The following is a 21,515-nucleotide window of genomic DNA, read 5'->3' on the forward strand; positions in this document are numbered from 1 at the left end:
GTTACATGGTCCTTATGAATCAAAGTAGTAAAAGGTTTTCAAAGCATTTGCTTTGGTGAGGACAATTTTAAATACTTTCTTAAGTAAAAATTCATTGTCTTCTAAAACAAGGGAGAGGCAAAAAACACTGGTGACTCAGAAGTTAGCATGCTTAAAAATCTATAAAGCTAAAGTAAAAGGAAGAGCACTTTGACTTAAAATTGTCCTCAAATTTCTTCTACACTCTTAGGACACTGTGCCAATTTCCAAACCGGGGCTGGAATTTACAATTGCCACTGAATTCAATAGCAAGGGTATAGGGTTGCCAGCTTAAGTCATCAGACTTTGCATTGAATGCTGTAAAGCTTTGATTCAAATCACTTTGGATCCTATTTAAGAGATTTCAGCCTTACCAAATGGACTGGAGCATCCAAAATTATTTTGTATATTAAATTCTGTTGTGGTCAAATGTTTCTCAACCATAGCTAATAGGTAAAATACCCTTAGGTAAAAGATCTCAATCTTGGGCAAAAGTTTCAGTATTTCCCTACATTGCTGGAAAAAGAAAGAAACTTACTTAAATATACTTGATGTTTTTCACCTTCACTACAGACTAATCCCTTTGAAATACACTGCTGATCCCACACAGGTGGCTGCTCATCCCCCACTGCAATTACTGCCACCAATGTCCTGCCTCCTCAACAGGGCAATTTCAAATCCTATATTTGTTACAGTAAGGTAACCTAAGATGAAATACTAATAATACTAATAAATTACTAATGTAATTTGAATGAAATCAAGTTTTAAGAAATTCTGAAGAGTAATCAGAGTTTACCTATCCCAAGGAACAGATGTCTCAAATGATTCTCCTATTACGTAATAATCCAGGCCTAGGTCCTAATAAAAAGAGTAAGGAAATTATCAGTAACATTCAGCATCATAACAATCATCTGGGATTCCAGTATATGCTACACAGTTATCAGGTGAACAACTTTTTAGTTTGCAGTAGAAGAACAGAAATTCTAATTTAGCAAAAACACCCATATGTCCCACTGACGTAAGTTTATTATTAATAAGGAAATAGGGAAGCTCTTAAAGATGACAAACATTTTGATGTCATGGCTACACTGAGATAACTTGTCAGACTGTTAGTATGTCTACACTAATCAAATATTTTTATCACTATAGTACCAAGCCAAGAGTTTTTGTGCTCATCAGTATAATACCTAGTGAAAATATTTTTGTGCAGTGTAGTCACTGTCTAGATAGAAAAAAGACAAACATCTTCCCATCTTACACACAGCCTGCTGAAATAAAGGGAGATTCAGTGATTTGTCCCCAACAAATCAAACACTCAGGATGTGCATATTGTTCTGAAAAATAAAAAAAATCTCGAACAGTAAGACTAAAATGTGTAAGAACAGCTGCAGCAGTTTAGACTAAAAGTCCTTTATGTTGGAATTCTGATTTAAACCAGTCATAAGCAGATTGCCAAAGAAGAGTAAAAAGACAAGTGAGGACATGAGTATTTCAAGTACACTCCATGCCTCTGATTTCATTCACCCTGTGGATTCTTCAATCTAATCTCCATACCCTTTATAAGAAGCTATTTTCTTAACAAGAAAATAAATGAATATTATTGTTATTCTTAACAAGAATATAAATTAATGTCTATGTGGTGTTTTGCAGATGGAACTCCATGAATAATCACTGCTCAGAAATGGAAGAGATACAACCTCTAGGTTGATCCTGGGTTGATAAAATCTCTGAGACATCATCCAAGGCAGCCTGCACTCAGATTTCAGAGCAAGCATCTTCAAAGAAACATGTCTATGTTTTGTTACATGAATTAGCAGAAGTTGCAGCAGGCAGACAAAAGCTGACCTACCCGAAGGTAAGCGATGACAAATGTCAACATGTATCCTCTCTGTCCATTATCTTCTCCTGCTGCCAAGCCACTGCAATATACAAGAATTTAATTAATTTTCCACCAAATTAGTGACCAGTTTCTAAAATATTTATAAAATAACTTTGATTATTAAACATATGTGCAAGTTTAGCTGCCTAAGCTGTGTTAAAATAGTTGTTAATAGCAAGGTCTCATCACTAGAAATCAGAAGTTACTTCAGACCACATCTTTATTCGTTCCTCTTTTCATTCCATAACCTGGAGAAGAACTTGACAAAATATTTGACGTAATCTTAGAAAACAGTCTTCAAAACTCACAAAAGAGTGGAGAAACACAAGTAGACACAATATATCCCGGATATTCATTACAGGAACATGGGTAATTACATTTCTAAGCAGGTTGAATTTGTGTACTTTTATGTGTACAACTCATCAGACCCCAAGACTTAAGATCCCCAAAGCATAAGAGATCTGAATGAATTAAAAAAAGACACAAAGGTCATAGCACTAAAGAAAAAAGAAGCCTTGCTTTCAGTAGTCTAGCAAGGATTATTGAAAGCATTTGTTTTTAACTATTGGTTTCTAAGAATATGAAAGTGCTATGCCTCTGGAATCACTCTTCCTACAAGCTCCCATAAATCTGAGAGAGAGGCATGGCTGTGAAATCAGGCACCCTGAAGAAGCATAGAATTGAAGGATTTTATACTATAAAGCCATTAAATAGTTTAGCATTTTAAAACAGGTTAACCTATTTAAGACTTCACTAATAGCTTAATAAAGCAGCACAGACAGCACCATCTTCTAATGCCTCTAACACAGACAAGTTTCCCCCCTTACCAATACACTACCATCTTGAAAAACCAGAATACAAAAGCATTCACAGTTGAGGTAACAGAATGAAAGAACGATAAAAGCGCAAAATTCAGAAGTTATAGCCTTGAAATGGATAAAACAGCACTTATATGTATATTTGAATAGCTGAGACTAGTATTAGCAATAACAGTACATTCTTGACAAATCACAGTTTTAATGATAGTTTTAATCAAGGAGGAAAGGAAGGAGGAAAGAAACTGCTTGATCATTACTCAGCCTACCACTTCAGAAACACTTGGGTGTTTTCTGTCCCTTTTTGGGACAGAAAATCATTGCACTCTTTCAACTAAACAAATTTCTTGTATTCATATACTCACATGAACTTTGCAAAAGTTTAATATCACCCCAATGATTTTGTCTCCCTTTCTGTAGTGAAAATATAGAGTCTAGGATTGCAAAACAAGCTGCTTCCATGCCTGTAAGCAATTAAAAGGGCTGGTTTCCATTTTAATAATATTAATTTTATATTTAGTAAATATTTTTCTTCAATACACAGAGAGCTGAAGTTTTTCAGTAAAGTTACCTATTAATTAGTACAAGCCACATGTATCAAAGGGAGCATTCAGTAGCTAATTGACTGCTGCCACTTCAAACTAGTAAATCAAGAACCTATCCATACAGTAACCATTACAAAAATATGGTAGTCCAATTTTTTCCTGGACAGTTCATTCCCAGTTTCACATTTAAAAGCATACCCAAACTTGGTGGCAATATCATAGACTTGCTTCTCATGCTGAAGAACCTTCTCTCTGTCACCCTCAAAGAGCAAGGTAGCTACACACAGTATGTTGGGATCAAATCCTTTAAACTGCAAAGAGAAACAAACTTGCCATTAGTCACAGTCTACATGGCAGAATACAAGGAACAAGTTCTTACTTTTCAAATACATGGCATGTGCCCTGGTCAGAAGTGTTACTGTAATTAAGAGGAATGATGGGGAAAAAAGTCTCAAAATTTAGTCCCAAAACACTGAAGTTTTTCCTTGACAGGACAGGTCAATGGAAATAACAGAAATTATCTGTCACCTCTTTCCTCCTGCTAAAAAGCAGGATAGGCATAACAGCTGTCTACCTATGCTGTAGAAAAAAAAAAGGTCTTAAATGCTTTGAGCAATAGAGACATTTATATTCAATCAACTATTCCTATGTTAAACAGCTAAAAAAGCAAGAAGAAAACTATGACCATCATGAATGTGAAGGGAAGGAAAAACTTCTGGGCTATCTCTAAACAGAATATGCATTCCCTAACAAAAGAAGTCCCAAGACATATATTATTTCCCACTTCAATAATCTAAGAAAAAACAGCAGAATCAACACTGGTCACTGTCTTCCAGAAGTACATCCACTCTTGGAAGATAATGAAATTTTTCTACATTTGAATACCCATATTTCCAGTAACTCTCTAGTTAGGTAATTTGGAGGTAAAAAAAATCAATAATAAGATAACATATTTAATACAAAAGCCTCAGTGACATCATTTTAGCACCAAATCATTGTAGGTTAAAAATGAATGAATTCCAGAAAAACAAAAAACCAATTTGTGTGGGAAAAGCTGCCTAATATCTTGATGATCTTGCAAAATTCTAGCTCACTCTAATAACAAGGTAGATCATGCCTTGGAAAAAATCTAGGAAGATGAAAATATAGTATCAGTATTCACTGATCCATCAGTATTCACTGGTCTGCCAGCTGCGTAAACTGGTTCCAGTCTTCCCCTGTCACCAAGTTACTGTTAAACAAGGCACATTAATCTCTTATACAGGTATGACCAGTGACAACAGCTCCCTTGGAGTAACTCCTCAAACACAATCTCATTTGAATTCAACCACCTTTAGAACCTCAAGCTCTTACACTGCATTATCAGTTACACCCAAACTCAGCTGCATAGAAGCAGTTTACCAAACAAACTTGAATTTTATGAATAGCATGCAAAATTCAAACTATTATTAAAAAAACCCAAAATTACCTTTGTGATGTAGAACTTTTTCAGTCCATCCAAAAACGATGTAAAAATGGAAGCAACTTGTGGTTTAAGAGCATGACCTTTGGCAAAAAGCAGAAAAAGGCACATTAAGGGAACCAGTGCTCTTAAGATTCTTACTTCAAGGGGCAAAGAATAAATAGCTTGGTAGTCAAAATTACTAGAATTGCTTAGAGCATTTTGATTATCAAAATTAAAGACAATTCTCTCTACTAATTTAGAACATGATTTAGGAAAAGGTTTCAATATTTTTTTGAAGACATGTAAACCTGTGCACAAATATTTGACACTTTAATTAAGGCTGCCCTAGTTTAGATCTCACAAGCCTATGGCATGTGGAAACTTTTTAAGAGAGCACTTCATTAGTTTTTACACCACAAAACTAAGCAAAAATCAGTGACTTTTTTTTTAAGTTACACCAAAACCACTGAAACAAACAGCCAAAAATGGTGAAAGTTAGGAGTTAAGCATTTTTTTCTTTAACAGTTATATCACTTGTGTGAAGTTTTCTACATAAAGCTAGTTATTGCTTCCTTAATGACAAACGGGGAACTAAAATTACCAGGATATATAAATGGTGTCTTGGAGCCTGTTAAATTAACATTTCTGCCTCAGGACTGGGTTTAATTGAGATGAAAGTCTTTTACTGTTTGTTCATTGTTTTCAGTCACAAACAACTTCTGAACTCTCATTACTGCTTCACTTTAGCAGCCTGGCATCTGGCCTACATGCTGTGAGCCCAATTCATAAAAAGTTATGCACCATTTACATGATACTTCCTTCTAAAATACTTCACAAAGCATTTCCTCCTCAATAACACATGAACTTCAACAACTATGTGCTCTTTTTTCCTCTTAAGCAAAGAGGGAGTTTCTCTGCAGATACAAACCCCAAGGAGGACATCTACAAGCACACTTCAGTAAGCACAGAGAAATCATAAATTTATTAAACCACAGTCTAAAAAATTACTTAATGATTACAAGAAAAATCAATATTGACACACCTGAAACTATGTTTACAGCTTGCAATTGGTCAAATTGTGCTTCCCAAATAAAAAAGAAAAAGAAATGCACCTGTTTCTGTTGGACATGTCTGAGCAGAACAGTGTAACACAAAATGAGCAAAGCAAGCAGCAAGGCTTGCTGGGCCTCTCAGCTCTTCCAAATCACAATTTCCTTGATTTGAAAAATGAAGTTCAGCTTTTTAAACACCACTACATTAATGCCATTTGAAGCTGAGATTCATCACTGAGAATTTCAGAAATTCCGTCTTGTTGCAGTATCATAGTAGAGGTTTTCAAGGTCAGTCACACTTTCCATTTTCATCTTCTGCGTACAATCAAAATAGCATGGTCTCAGCAAGTTCTGCAAGCTATTAGCTTTTGGGTCATGGAACTTTAGAGTCTCCATGAGAGTGTCTTGAGCTAGAACATATCTTCTACCAAATTTGCTAGAGTTTAAAATGACAGCTTTCCCTTAGAATTGCTGAGAAATGATTGTTCTGCCTATTTGACATTGTCCTATTTAGGTGTTTGAACCAGCTGAAATTTTACTAAATCTTTTGTCTCCAAGAATCTTCTGGTAGCTTCACTGACTTTCAATACCTAAAGCCTAACAGCTTAGATGTACTTGCACACAGTTACAGCACTTAAAACATCTGATCTTTTTTTGAAAACAGACAGATCACTTTGGACAAATATGTCATTACCTCTCTCCCAATCAAACATTATGGTATCAGAATACTAATTCTAAGGAATCTGTGAGATGCTTTCATGAAATTTAAAGGAACCAATCCACTTACCTTGAAGATAAGGTGCTGGCATTCTGATTTTTTTTCATATCCAACTTCTCATTAATACTCTTAGGAAGAAAATGTTTCAAGTACTGTATTTTAAAGCTAGTATTTCTACTCCTTTACAGCAAAATAGAGGAAGTGATTCCAGAATTTCAATCTTACCAATAGACTAAATGTGAAGAAAGGAAACATAGCAGAAAACCCATCTCATTTACAGGCAGAGCATGGCTCTTCACTGACTCAAGTAGTGCATAGTGTTTCCTCAGAGACAAAGACTGGCTTCTGTTTCCCAAACTCACATTATGGCACTATCTGAAGTTGAACTCTGCGTTCACTGCCCTCTGTCTAGATTTGAGCAGAAGAATTACTACCCAAAAGAGGCATAAGCTACTAAAAAGGCCTTGGAAACATGACACTCCATGATGATCCACATACTTACCAAACTGAAACTGTGCATTGTCGACAAGGCGAATTGATGCAGGAGCACATCTCTTGGAGGCACAGTCAGGGGAGTAAGAGGAAGGAAGAATAAAAAGATTACATATACAGTTGGCTTTGAAATTCATTACAATTAAATTTTCATTACAAAATAGCATATAAGAAAGCATACTTTGATACCAGACCTCTGGGCATCACCATCATTGAAACAGGGTGACTATCAGGTTTTTTTCGCTGGAAAAGCAACATTTACCAGGTATAGTAGATGGTCTAGATATAATGCACTGAGAATCTTCAGCTTAAACTGAAGCCAACCCAGTAATAGTCCAAAAACATTGATCTTCACATTTTGAGTGTTTTTCTAAAATGGCATATGCACTAAAGATAGTACACTTTATTACATCAAGCTTATGTTTCTGTGTAATCAGAGACACACACATAATAAAAATCCATTGAAAAAGTTTAATTGTTGAAGGTCATCTTGGCATGCACTTGAGCACTACTCAGCTGCTCACTCAGTCTCCTCCCTAGTGGGATGGGGAAGAAAAATCAGAAGGGCAAAAGCTGAAAAACTCATGGGTTGAGATGAAGACAGCTTGGTAAACAAAATGGGGAAAATCCCCACAAAAGCACAATGCAAAAAGCAATCAATTACCATCAGCTGACCAATATGCAGCCAGTCTTCAAGCAATGGCAACCCCTATGAAACATCTCCCTCTATTTTATTTATGATCATGATGCAATATGGTATCTGATTTTAGTCAGTCTGGGTCAGTTGTCCCAGCCTCTTATCTGCTCCAACACACTTGGTGGTGGGAAGAGAGGGAGAAACAGAAAAAGCCTGACACTGTACACATTGTTTATCAATAACTAAAACACTGTTTAGCAATAACTAACACTTTTGGTTACAAGTACAAAAGCTACCACCACACATGCTATTATGAAAAGAGCTGACTTCATCCTGGCTAGACCTGGTACACTCACGCTCTGCTGTCACACTGCAACCAAAATCTGTACTTGGGTCTAATCTAGATTCTGTACAGGAATCTGAAAATCTGTAAGAACAGCTGCCTTCACTTAGGTAAGTTTCTGGTCATATATATGCCTACATCCTATACTCACCGATGGCCACATCCAGTCATACTGAAATGTATGGCCAGAGGAATATGACAAAAGTCTGAATTTTAGGCTAGTCATCATCTAATCACGTGGATATGGAAGTACTGCTCTTTCACTTCATTTGACATGTTCACTCCTCACAATATCATTAATATGTATTTGGTCACACAAGAGGAAGAAAGACCATGAAGAGCTAAGGAAGCTCACCAGGCAGGTGGACAGAAGGCTGTGGGAGTGGTTTTAAATGAGACCAACCCACTCACACCCTACAGGCTGATTATCCTTACGTTAAAGTGGACTGATACATAAAAGAGCTTTCCAGACAGCAGTCATTTTAATTACTACTCAGTTTGATGCGAGGGGCAACAGAAGAGAATAAGTAGTTCAGGCTCAAGTAAGCACAGAAACAGCAGCAGCAGCAACAGAAGCTTAGAAATGGAGCAACATTAAGTGGCAAATAGTGCCTCTTTTTTTCCCTCTAACTAAGCCCACAGACAGGGAAAACACATGAGTTCCTTAACTGGTTTTAAATGTTGATCAGCCATATGATTAAGCATTCCCAAAAAGTCTGCTTAGGTACCTTTAAAAGGAAGGACAAGCACTAGCAGTAGAAGCACGACAGAAAAACTGGCAAGTGCTGCTGACTAGCATATACATGTCATTCACATACCAGTCTGAACATCTGGCTTGGAACATTAAGCCATTAATTTAGACCAATCACTGGAAAAAATGTAAAGCTGTGTTTAGTTTGGCATTAATTAAAACATTTCTGAAATTATTTCCCCAATTCAGGGTGCATTCTACCATTCATATATATAATTTGGTATGTTTTGCACAGAGCAGAGCAAAGTTAGTCAGTGGAGAAAGAGGCTAACCAGACTAAGATTTGTTTGGATGCATAGCTTTGAGGAAAAGTACTGCAGAACTTTGATATCTAAGTACTTCACTACCTGAAACCATCTGCCTGCACTATTCTCTATTTAAATACCACAGTGTAAGCACAATTCCACTTGGTAATATCCATCTCACCTGCCCAAGCCTCACTGTGCTCCAGGCAGCGATTTCTAAATACAGGCCACATCCTTCCATTGCATTCCTTTTGCTCCTTTACCACTTCAAAGCCATTAATTCAACTGCCTTCTATATGTATGCTGCAAGTCAATTCCTTTAAACACTGGTCCCTTTTACATAGTCCTAATTAACCTGAGGGTAAAGTTCTCAGCTGAAGGAGATACAAAGCTGAATATTTCAGGCTGCAATATGAAAATAACTCCCACTGAAACAAGCCATTAAAAGGCTTGTCCATGCTTTGGCTCAGAATACCAAGCAAAGTCATAACATGCTCAGTCCTCAACTGAGTAATTTCCAAAATCCTCATGGACCATATCCTGCATTTCATGGACCATACATGCTTACGGGATTCCTACCTCAAATTCCTGGTTATCAAGTGCAGAAATACTGAAGCACAAATACACCCCTACTGCTAGAATCCATGAGTCCTTGAGTGAAGTCAAGAGCCAGCTTTTCTTTACCTGCTTTGCCACTTCCCTCAAGCAGGCCACCCCTCGCTCAAAGTTGGGGAAGACCACAGAGCCATACTTCTGGTACTCGGGGACCGGGCGAATCTTTATCGTAACTTCAGTAACCACTCCAAGCGTTCCTTCAGGAGAGGAGAAAAACTGAGCAAAGTGTTCCAAGATGAACTGCTTGCAAGCTACCCAACTTAACATGCACCAGAATGTTGTAAGTTAACATAAATCAGAAATCCCCAAAATTCAGTTTGCAGTAACAGGTGATTTATTCCTTACTTTTTACATGGTGAATGCTCACAAAATATTCTCTAAATTGTGCTCTTTGTTACTAGCCTTGTAGGCTGACTCCACAGGTCCATTTAAAGCAGTGCTAAAAGCTGCAACTGCACAGTCCTGATTAAGGTCTCAATGTTTTATTCTAACACAATAAATTAATGCCTGCACAATGCCACCCATTGACACACTGGAAGGCACAGCATTAAAAATGCTCAAATAATCAAGCATTATTGAAGCTGAATTAAGATGCAGCATTAGAAATTACTCTGTTTATACCTTCAGATCCCATAATGAAGTGATGGATATCAGGTCCTGTTGACATGCGAGGTACTTGACAGTTTTTTTCTACTATTCCTCTAGGAGTTACCATTTTTATATGGATCACCTGTTTAAACAAAGTGCAATGACTACCAGTACTAGCATTAAGCACAGATTTTTTATTATATTTCTTTTCCACAAAACATATTAAGTTTGATACAGTTTGGCTTTATAGGTTTTAGACATTCTGTAGGCAACCCCAAGAACCTGAGAACTGTTACCAACCATGATTTTTGACACAGCATGGTTTCCCCACACAGCAGATAATTTCCATTCTATGACAGATCATATCAACTGGTGGCTACATCCAGGCAATACCAGCTAAAACTGTTTTGCTCCTCAGTGTAGAACTTCACAGATAGAACTTTATATACACCAGTATTTTAATCAGAATATACATTGTACTACAGAGGGAAAAAGTGAGGGTTTAAACTTTGCTTAAGTTTTGCTTTAGAACTGCTGTTTGATGAAGCTACTATAATTCAGTCATTGATTGCTACAGAAATATTTCAATTAGGAGGAAAGACAGGTGAAATACTTTGTGAAATAGATTATCAATATAAAAGCTGCCATAAGACTGACACGTGCAGGGCTAGGCGGTTGTTTTTTAAAATATATTTTTCAATGTTATTGTTTCCAGCTTCATTCAGGCCAATGCAATAGAGCCCACATGTGGATTTTCTTAATCCTCTACTCAATTCAATCCTCTGTTTTATACCAAAGAAGGGCACAGTTTCAGCTTTGCTTTAGTGATGCCTTTAAATTAAGCAAAATTACTGAATTTCAGCTAATGGCTTTACAACTTTCATGCACAGGTAGTTAAGTAATTTTCACTCTGTGCAATTTATGAACCATTGATTCTGCAGTAAGTGGATTTTAGGCAGCTTATATAACACACTGTTTCAAGATATAAAGCTCCTCAAAAGGTAAACACTCCTTGAAGCATTCTCACTGTGCTATTTTGAAACTCATGAACTGTTCTGAATCAATTTTCAATCCTATTTCCTCCTAATGAAAATTTCAGAAGCAGTTTTAGCCTGAAGTTATCCTTCCATAATAGAGAAGCCTTCTTCCAACTCCCAGAACAAGCAAAACTGTACCATTCAGGCAGCAGGGGAACGATGACACTTTGTAAGTGCTATGAGTTTTACTTCAGCCAGGTCTACTGAATAAAAATGAGTAGTTCCTGCCAGCCTCAGTCACTGACAGTGACATCTGTGCACAGAACAAATATGTCTAAGCTATGAGCTGATGACAAAGCCTGAGGTAACAAGGATACATTACCTAGAGAGTGCTGCGGGAAAGAAGGAAAACATTCACACATGGAAGGATTAAATAAATTATCAGAGAAAGCTGGAAGTTTGAAGCAAAAAGGCAGGCAAAGTCTGAGCAGTGATGATTTATCTTCAATACATTCAACGTAACAGAAAATATAGACTTTAAAATCAGAAAGTATGCTTAAAAGTCAAAAAAATATCTGAGTTAATAAAAAGTTGAACCATTTTAATGACTAAAACAAAGTCAAGAGTAGAACACTGCCATTCCCAGTCCACTGCTTCTTTCCTCTGGGTTCCTACAGACCATGTGGTGGCACTAGATCTCACCACTGTGCACCCACATGCTCAATTAGATCAGCCTACTGATTTAAACCATACTGCTAACCACGGGCATGTGGGAAGTGGGGAGCTTGCTTGCTGTCAGCTCAGCTAGACACCTTCATTCAGGTACACACGACAGGTAGGAGAGAACATGGGACTACTGGAAGTTTGACAGGATTATTACACTGGATGAATAGAGAGTCCAAAAGAGTAGAAGACATCACCAGAGTCAAGACAGAGTAACAATTCCTTAAGCTGGTCAGTGAGTGCTCAAATGAGAATTACTTTTATGTCAGAGATAAGGATTACTAGTACTAATACCAAAACCAAGGAAACAAGCATGTCAGTCAAGATTTGATGCCAAAACTGTATTACACAAGAAAACACTATTTACCCTTCCACTGTGAGTCATTATAAAAGTTAAATAAAAAAAGAAAAATTATAACAAGTATTAAAACAAGATACTTACCAGATCTTCAATGTTTCCATAGATGTTTTTTTTCATGCCTGATGCTCGTGTTGCTACCCAGCCTCCTAGTGAACTGAATTCCATGGAGTCTGGTTCATGGCCTGTACAGAAGCCACTTTCAGCAAGCTAAAGAAAGAAAAGAAAAAATACATCCTACAGGTCCTGCCTTAACTTAGTACTCCAAATTCAATATGCTATACTTGTTTGGGTTGTTTATTTTTTTTTAAATAACTATCCTTATCACACACCCATTTATGAAACTTTTATCTTGGATATGTACATGACATGCAAATTGATTCTGCTTCTACTGTGCATACCTGTGCTACATATCACCCACCCTGTGATACTCCTTCTCCTGTATTTTAAAACTGACAACTCTATTGCTCAAAACAAGGTGAAAATTCATCTGCAAAAAGAAGTTATAACTTAAACAACTGCCAACTTTGCACAAATGCTGCCAATAAATAAGGCACTTAATCTCTTGTTTCTTCTATCCTAATGTGATATGCAGCAGGTCTGCAGAAAATTTGAGCAAATTGCCTGTACTTAATTCTCTCAAGGAGAGATGTGTTTTAATATACAGCCATCTGGTTGGGCTTCCTGTATGCAACACTGTCAACTGCTTGTGATGCAGATCATGCATTCCTGTACATTAAGTAGTCACTTGCTTCTCATTTTTCTGCATTAACTTGGCCTTGCCATCTGCACAGCACCTGAGGTTGACAGGATGCCCTCAGAATCACAACACCACAGCTGTCAAACAGCAAGAATGAAAGGCCAAGCAATCTCACATTAAGTGATAACTGCATTAGTGCATTTGAGATAATCAATATGCACTGACCAACTGATAACAATCATGTTGAACAGCTGTATTTAAGTATACCATGTAACATGGATCATTAACTATGTTCTGTTGTACACAGTAGTTCTAACTTAAAGGCTGAAAGTGACTTCTACATCCTGTTTACAGCAATTCATTTAGCTCATGATTTTCTCTATATCACAGGAACTTGTGGCTTTGTATGTTTACTGGTCATGTGTTAGGAAGGGTGAGTTCATAACCACTGCATGTAATTCTTAACAGTTGCATGAAAACACACAAGAATTAAGCTAGAATTCAATTATTTGGACAAGATATGAACAATACCCAAGAACAATATAAAAAAAAAAATACTAGAAATGTAACCAGATAAAAATACCTGTTTTTCCAGATCTTGTCCAACAATGCCAGCTTCTACACAAGCTGTTAAGTTTTTTTCATCTATCCAGAGAATCCGATTCTGTTGAAAAGCCAATTAAAACTAAGAGTGAGTGTTTAAGATTTCTGTTTACTTCCTTCCCTAATGCTATAGGATCAACATACTTAGTCATACAATTTACTATTAATACCACTCCAGTTACTACACCAGTGGAAGCTGAGGCTCTTCACTCCCTCAAACTGCTACACAACAGGTTTCAATTTACAGTCACCACTACAAGAAACTAACACATTTATCTGTCAAGTTATACCAGGATGTTTACAGAATAAAAAGCAAAAAAAGCCAGAAAGAATTAAATCAAAACTCTTGCAGGAGTCTCCCTCTCACAAGGTATGGGCTAAATAATTATTCAAAGTCAACTATTTCAGCTGCTTCAGTTTCAACATAAATGGCTTAACTGATGTCAGATGCCTATATAAATCAGTTTTTATGCAATAGGGACCCTATATAACATAAAGATAACCATTAAGTGTTTATTAAAATAGTAAAGCTTCAGCAATTAACTGCTCTCAGACACATATGTTTTAACTTTGACAATGCTTCCTTTCACCTTAATTTTCTTATTTTCTCTCTTCATTAATGATTACAAGAACTGGCTGGCAGTCATTCAAGACACCTGAAACTGTTTTATTTTTCTGACTCAATGCTTATTTACCCATCTAGCTGACAAAAAACCAAGATTGTAAGAATTAACCACATTTCCCTGCCACACCTAAACCTGACAGAAGTCAAAGCTGTGGGTTATAAATCAAGGAGTTCAAATGAAGGCCTGAGTCACAAGTCACTTGTTGGACTTCATTCTGCACAGACACCTGAAGAGCTTCCTTCAACATACAAGTACCACCTCTGCAGAAAAAAATTACTTTGTTTAACTGAAGAACCACTGAGTGCAGAAAACTGAGCCAAACCCCAGGTCTTACCTTCAAGGCTAAAGGAGTTAATAAGCTCAGCAAGTACCTGAAGGCAGTAGAGCCTTACATCAAAGATACAGAGCTGTTTCTGAAGCATCTCATTACCAAGTAGCCATAAATCTATTTTAAAAGTACAAAGCTCCTTCATAATGAAAAGATGAAACCTAGCAATAAATTTTACAGAACTTCATTTCTAGACTGCCATAAAGCTATGAACTTCACATTCTCAAGATGCTATCTAGACAAAAACCCCAGTTATTTCTTGAAAGTTTATCCTTCAAGTTGATTTATATATATTAGGTCACCTTATCAATCTTTGTTTTAAGTAATTTGAAGTCTAGTGCAAGACCTAGTGAAATCTGCAATAACAACTTCCTCCTAGACTTTCATTTATCCTCAGATACAAATTCCAATATAGAAGAAGAGGAGCTTTCTCTGAGTTTGATCACTTGAAGCTGCTATAAGGCTTAACAGTGATTTTTTTTTTCTTATTGAATATATACAGGTCATATGAAGTAGTACAGGACTAATATCAGAAAAACAAACTGAAGGAGTACCAGTTTAATAATCATGGTGATAATTAATGCTTCCATCCCTACTTTATTGTGGAAAAGAAAGAAATGTCATTCTGTAATGATCACCAAAGTAACTGTAGGATGATTTAAAAAAACTAAAATAAAACTTATTTAAGAGATCATACCATTTGTGATGTATCCAGGGAGACAATTGTTCTTTTTTCTTCTTCAGGACATTCAAGAGCACTAGAGACACTGGTCCCTCCTGCAAATATGGGAATGATATTTTGTGATCATAAAATTGTCAGGTAGCTTTTCTTCCAATAGAATGCCTCTCTCCCTCCTTTCTGATAAAGAACTGAATAAAGCAAGATCACTGAAGTTAACTGTTTGAGGCTAGTGATTAGCCTCTTAAGGCTGCCCCTTCTGGTTTCACAAAATCAAGGCAGCTGTGGAGCTGAACAATGCTGTAGCAGCACTCCATAACAAACATGACATTCTACGACCATCTCAGCTGCTTCTCTTAAGCCCTGCACACAGCTTTAAAACAGAGAAGGATAAGAAATTACAAAGAAAGCCATTCAAGAAACAGAGACCTATAGTTTCTTGACAAAAACTTTATCACAGAATGAGCTCATGAAAGCCAAAACCCCATGTTTCCTAAGCTCTATGTTAAAACAAGGTAGCTCACAACTCTACTTCAGCAGGCTTAGAGGAGAAGACATCCACAGTGAAAACTGGAAGTCCTTTATGGATTCTTTAGGCTGTGGAGGACACAGATTGTACAGGCCTTTAGCTGTACTCTGTATCTCGAATACTTCCTGAAAACCCCTTGAAACAGGAGTTTCTACTGAACAACATCTAAAAGGAAAATAGCATAATTCTGAGGTAGTGTTTTGATCACAATCCCCTCTGAAACTTTGAATTTCAACAGTGCAACAAAACCCCGTAATTTATATAAGTTGTGGAACACAGCACAAGTAATGAAGAACACGTATTTAAATTGAAGACATTTTCACAACTAACCTTGAACAGTTAGCAGATTTCATAATTTCACTTACCACCAAATGGTATTATGCAGAGATTGTGTTTGCAGGCTAATTCCACAATTTTAACTACATCTTCATGGCAAACTAAAAAAGAACAAACAGTTAAAAACCAGACTTTGTGCTTGTTATTTGTGCTTATTACTAAATACTGCAGTCTCATTAAGCAGCAGCCCCTTTTCCAACACCAGCAAGGAAGACATTTCAAAGTTAGGCAATAAATAAGAGCTGGGCTCAGAAGTATCAGTTATAGAGTAAAGTTTAGACTCAAAGAATTCTACATTTGAAGAACTAACTACAGTCTTAGTCTCTTGCTCTACTCATGGATTGAAACCTCTTGCAAATTTTCAGGGCAAAATGGACCACCAAACAGTTAACAATTCATCTAGGTATCTGGGAGAACAAATCACATGTAAAGCTTTTATTGAAAACTGGCTGTCCAATTTATTTTAAGTGAGAACTAAGCCTCTTCTGAGAGATAAACAGCACATTTCTTTCTTCCTGAATGACATTCAGTTTCAGAAGAGGAGTTGTTGATGAAATTTAGTTTTTCAGGATGCATTCTGTACCTGGTCAAAGAGGAAGGTGGAAATGCTTGTGCACAGCCAAGTAAAAGGATCAAAAAAGGGATCAAATACATTGCATACATGAGTTTGTACAAACAGCAAAGAATGAGCAGGACTAAATAAATAGTTTCCAAACTCTGGCTGCTTCGCTCTTGTCATACAGAGATGTTTTAAATGAAGGTAGTCAATCATTTTGTTTCAGCTTTTGGAGCTACACAAAATAGAAGTTGTGGCAAGTACTGTTCACAGTCACCAGTGCTCCCAAGCACCTGGCCTCAAGTGATGAATTTCATCTTACAGTGCCTCTTTTCATGCTTCCCGTATGTGATTTTTTCCTCTAAATAAAGGAGGGAAAACTGAGTAGGACTAAATTCTTACAAGAAATTTTGAGTTTTTAATGCAGTGCAGCTACCAAAGTTATAAAAGTAACAAAACAGTTGGAATCATACAACTGAACAGAAATTGAGATTTACTTAGATCAAATGACCTTTTAGTTCACTACTGAAGTGAAGTTTGATTCACACATGGAGTAGTTCCTAGTGACCAGAGGGCACATGACTCAAGTAAAAAAAAAGCATTTGTATCCTTTTACTAGACAGAAACAAGCAGGCCTAGCCTATACTCAGACTGCACTGCTCTTTCTTCCAGTCACTGATCTTTTGTAAAGTGTTCTAATAGGATTTACAGGTGTTACACTTTTTTTTTACTAAAGTACAGCATGTAAAAAACCAAAAGTTCTTCAGTGCAAACATTTCACTACCTCTCTAGCATCATGTACACCTTTAGAACCCAAAATTGAGACTGTCATTTTTGACAACTGCTCTTGCTGAACGTACACATTCACATTACACAGTGGTTATTTAAGTGGTGAATTCATCAGCCAACAAACTTCAGCTATATTTAATAATAAATTGACTTCACTACAAAATGATGGGATTTCACAGACACAACCTGCAGTCCAGATGCTAAACAATCATGATTACCATTCATGAGAAAATTCCTTCAGTTTCTGTAAAGATGAGTGAAGTCAGTGAACCAAGAGGCAGTTTGCCCCTGACCAGAAAGCACAAGAGTTCAGCAAACAATGGCCCAGCTCAGAAGGGAGATGATGACAATAAAAACTTACCAGGCCATACAACTATATCAGGAATTCGCTTAAACATTCCTTCCCTGAGTACAAATATCTCGTGTAGGCAGTGGCCTGGAACACAAACAATAAGTTACCATGGTCAGACAAGAAAGTGTTGAAAGCAGCACAGTTATACAAATGAAGTTCTCTTACCATGAGCTCTGAATACCCTATCTTCTGCATCCTGGGAATATGAGATTTTAGTGGCTCTAAGATCCTGAAGAAATTCTTCATTTACAATGGATGGAGGTACATCATTAACATTTAAGGATGCCTACAATACAAGGAAATAAATAAATTTAAGGTAATTTCACTCTCACAGTATTTCTGTACAACAGAAATAATAAAAACAGGCTGACACTGACTGATACCCAAACACATCTATTCCATATCAGAACGACATCAGTTCTCCTTCACATCTTCAAACCACCAATCCAGCTTATCCTACTCTGCACACAAGAAGTTTTATTTCAGTGGCACATTCTTACCTTTCTTTCTCCTGATAAATATGGAGAAATACATGAGCTTATGAATACATACTGAACAAATTCTCTTTTTAAGACTTCCCAAGGTACCAGAACACATACTAAAGCCACTACACACTGCAAATTCTTCTACTTACAGTTCTGTTTTCACTAACACACCTCCCCTCTATGTCCCAAGATTTAAATGCAAATTGGACCAAAGCCTCATCAGAAGTCCAGAGGTAGGCAAAACTAAGATTGACTGATATAACATAACTGGCATGCATTAAGCAGACCTCACCTATAAGAAAGATCTCATAAAACCTATGTCTGAGTCACATACATAGAGGTGTCTCCATCTAAAGTCCCCAAGAACAACACCTGGGAAAGGTGTTCTTCCCAAGAATCTACACAGGACATTCTGATTACCAACAGACCTTAAATCAAGATTCTGTAAACCAGAGGGAAAACCTCTGCTTAAGATTTTCTAACAGCCCATTCTTCCAGGTTCTTCCAACAGATGTCTTGTCTAGTACTCTTAAAGCTTCTCAAAGTGTAGACACAACCACTTAATCTCTTTTCTGAGCTCCACTTCCAATTACTGGGCACTAAGAATGTAGTTCATGTGTCAACTTTTAAAACCCACTCAGAGAACAAGAATTCTTTACATGATCCAGATTAAAAAAAATATTTTGCAGACATTAAGTATAAGATTCTTATGTGCTTTGAAGATTCCAAAAAATCATGCCTTTTTTTCTCCTTAAAAATGGAGCAAATATGAGTAATCTCCCTAAAGGAATATGTCTTCTATCACAAATGGCCTCTAATTAAAGAGTTCTTTAATTAGATAAAAAGCTTGTCCAATGACTAAAATGTAACTTCTTGACTTCAAGTCTTATTGCAAAAGAAAATGTTGGTCAAGAGTCTTATTTCCTGTTAACTGAATCCATCAAGTCTGAGAGCAGAACTGAAAGTTTTTTTACCACCATGTCTTTTATTTTAAATACACTTTTAAAAATCAGGGCTTGAACAAAAATTAGTTAGAAGAGGGTACTGCTTTCACACTTTTCCATGCAAGCCTTGCTGGAAAATGAACTGACACCAATCCAAAGAGAAGAATGTGCTATAAAGAATGTGCTATACTTTTGCTATAAAGCTGTCAGGAAAGATGGCAGAAAGAACTCATTTACAGCCCTACCATCAAAAAGTATTGTGCAGTAATGTCCCACCTAGTCAAAGAAATTTAAGACATCTCTTCCACAAGTCCTACCTATGCTTCATGACAAATGCAAACACAGAATAACAAAATGGAATTCACTGTGCTTTCCTCTTCTGAAGTTGGTCTTCTACAAAATGTATACTCCCAATAAAGTTTTCTTTCCTAGAACAGAGTTTTTCCTATCTTTGCTCTACACAACCTTCAGAGCAGCTGATACTTTTTGCCAATATATGGCAAAACCAGCAGCAGTCTATTCTGAACAGGTTGAGTGTAAAAGTTGTGAGAGTTGATGAAGGTAAGATTTAAAGTTATCAGCAAAGTTGTATCATTGTGATGGAGTGTTCACCTTACAAAAACTATGTAAGGTTATGGAGAAATTAGGAGTACTGACAGGAATAATTCAGAAAGATATTGCTGCATGAGATGTTCATTAGCAATAGCTGGCATCTTTCACAGGTTCAAGGGGATAGCCAAAAGTTTGGGCTAGAATTTTCATGTGGAACATAGGACATAAAGAAAATGCAGTTTTAACAGTGATCTGAATTCTAGAAGAGCCTATGTGCCATCTTGACTTGCTTTAAGGATAATGCTGTAATTATTGAAATGAGGTGACAGACAGCTAAAAAATATTCATCTTGTCATCTACAAACACAGAAGCTGAAATTAAGTGTTGTTAAGTAAGAGGCACTCCACTACTGAGACACCTGGATTTTAGGAGCCAGTCACAGTAAACATGATGTAAATCTGGTGCTGAACTGCTGCTCTTCCTATTCTGTTCTTAATGCACATTGACACAGTGCTGCTTGCTAGCCCAAAGAACTCTGACAGCAACACAGGAAACATAAGAAACAAATAGGTACCAAATAAAGATCTTCAAATCATTTGTTTTAAGAAAAACCCTCACAATCTGTAATTACATTTTAGATGTCAAACATTTTTTTCTTCATGAATTTCCACAGACAGAATTATTTCATATCAAGTTGAACACTAAGTGCCTGAAGATCTTTGTTGTCAAGAGCATGAACTACTTAACAGCTATAACAATTCTTTGCAGATGGTTTTGAGCATCTTGATTTTTATAACTTTTCCACAAGTTTTTTAATCTTTTAGTTTTAATCTCCAAGATTAAAAAGTTAATATCTATCTATAAAAATCTTATGCACAGTGACAAACAAAAATATATCTTTATTTATTTTCATAAGACTGAAATATCTTAAAATTTGCACCCTGAAAAGCTAGTCAGGAAACCTATGTGAAATAGGTCTAAACTGCTCTCTATGTTAAGTTTGGTCTGAAAAAATAAAGAGCATTAACAGATCTTGAAGATTACAGAAGCAGGTATATTTATTAATTAAAACACAAAAGTCACATGCAACAGGGAACCCTCCAATCTTACATGACAGAGGCAGGAGGAGATGGCACAGGAAGACAAATGAACCAAGAGATGGCTTCCCTACTGCTCTTCCTGTATCTGAGTTTCTTCATGCTTAGGGGATAGGAGAAGTTGAAAACCCAGCATAGCATGACAACCTGAAATACACCTTGGAGTGATGACAGCCATGAAAATGAGGGACCTGCAGCAGTATTTGAGACTAGCTATGAGAGGTCCAGGTGTATATTGGACATTCCAAAGAGTCCCATCCCATATCAAAGTAGGCAGCCTGTTTCACATTACAAGACCATTAAAACCAGAAGGGCACAACATAACAGGAAAGCACTCAACACTGCTGGCAGATCCTGGGGAGTTGGTCTGCAAGATTACTGTAGAATCAGGGTATTATTAAAAAATATGTGCTTGTCCTGCAATTCTGCTTTGCTCTATCCTTTCTCTGCATGTAAAAAGGGAATAACAGTTCTCTAGACCTCTGTTCACAGCAAGTTAAAGTGGCTGTCAGTTAAGACCAACCCTGGTCAACAAAAACACATCCAGATGAATTTTTCAAAACATATTGACAGGTAGAGATCCTGTAATCCACAGCAGATGAAATAATGTATTGATTAACAGAAGACTGAAGAAATACTTAGGTTTTCAGGCTCTATGAGATCAGGTGCTTCAAACTTGAACTCATTCAAGAGATGGGAAGAACCATTACCCACAGCTGGGTTGCTACAGTCACAGTAC

General features: G+C 36.8%; 1 protein-coding gene across 2 annotated transcripts in view; it reads right to left on the bottom strand.

Annotated features, from left to right (window-relative positions):
• AGPS (alkylglycerone phosphate synthase) overlaps window positions 1-21,515 on the bottom strand; it is a 47,791-nt gene that overhangs the window by 11,096 nt on the left and 15,180 nt on the right. For both annotated transcript variants that reach the window (XM_059475531.1, XM_059475530.1), the window contains exons 4-16: window positions 17,864-17,984; window positions 17,708-17,782; window positions 16,031-16,102; window positions 15,155-15,234; window positions 13,484-13,564; window positions 12,285-12,410; window positions 10,176-10,284; window positions 9,624-9,751; window positions 6,974-7,025; window positions 4,726-4,802; window positions 3,456-3,568; window positions 1,868-1,937; window positions 815-876 (exon numbers count right to left, since the gene is read on the bottom strand). In XM_059475531.1, coding sequence (XP_059331514.1) covers window positions 815-876; window positions 1,868-1,937; window positions 3,456-3,568; window positions 4,726-4,802; window positions 6,974-7,025; window positions 9,624-9,751; window positions 10,176-10,284; window positions 12,285-12,410; window positions 13,484-13,564; window positions 15,155-15,234; window positions 16,031-16,102; window positions 17,708-17,782; window positions 17,864-17,984 — 1,166 coding nt within the window. The remainder of the gene's footprint in view (window positions 1-814; window positions 877-1,867; window positions 1,938-3,455; window positions 3,569-4,725; window positions 4,803-6,973; window positions 7,026-9,623; window positions 9,752-10,175; window positions 10,285-12,284; window positions 12,411-13,483; window positions 13,565-15,154; window positions 15,235-16,030; window positions 16,103-17,707; window positions 17,783-17,863; window positions 17,985-21,515) is intronic.

Source organism: Ammospiza nelsoni, chromosome 7 (assembly GCF_027579445.1).
Source record: "Ammospiza nelsoni isolate bAmmNel1 chromosome 7, bAmmNel1.pri, whole genome shotgun sequence".
Classification (NCBI taxonomy): domain Eukaryota; kingdom Metazoa; phylum Chordata; class Aves; order Passeriformes; family Passerellidae; genus Ammospiza; species Ammospiza nelsoni.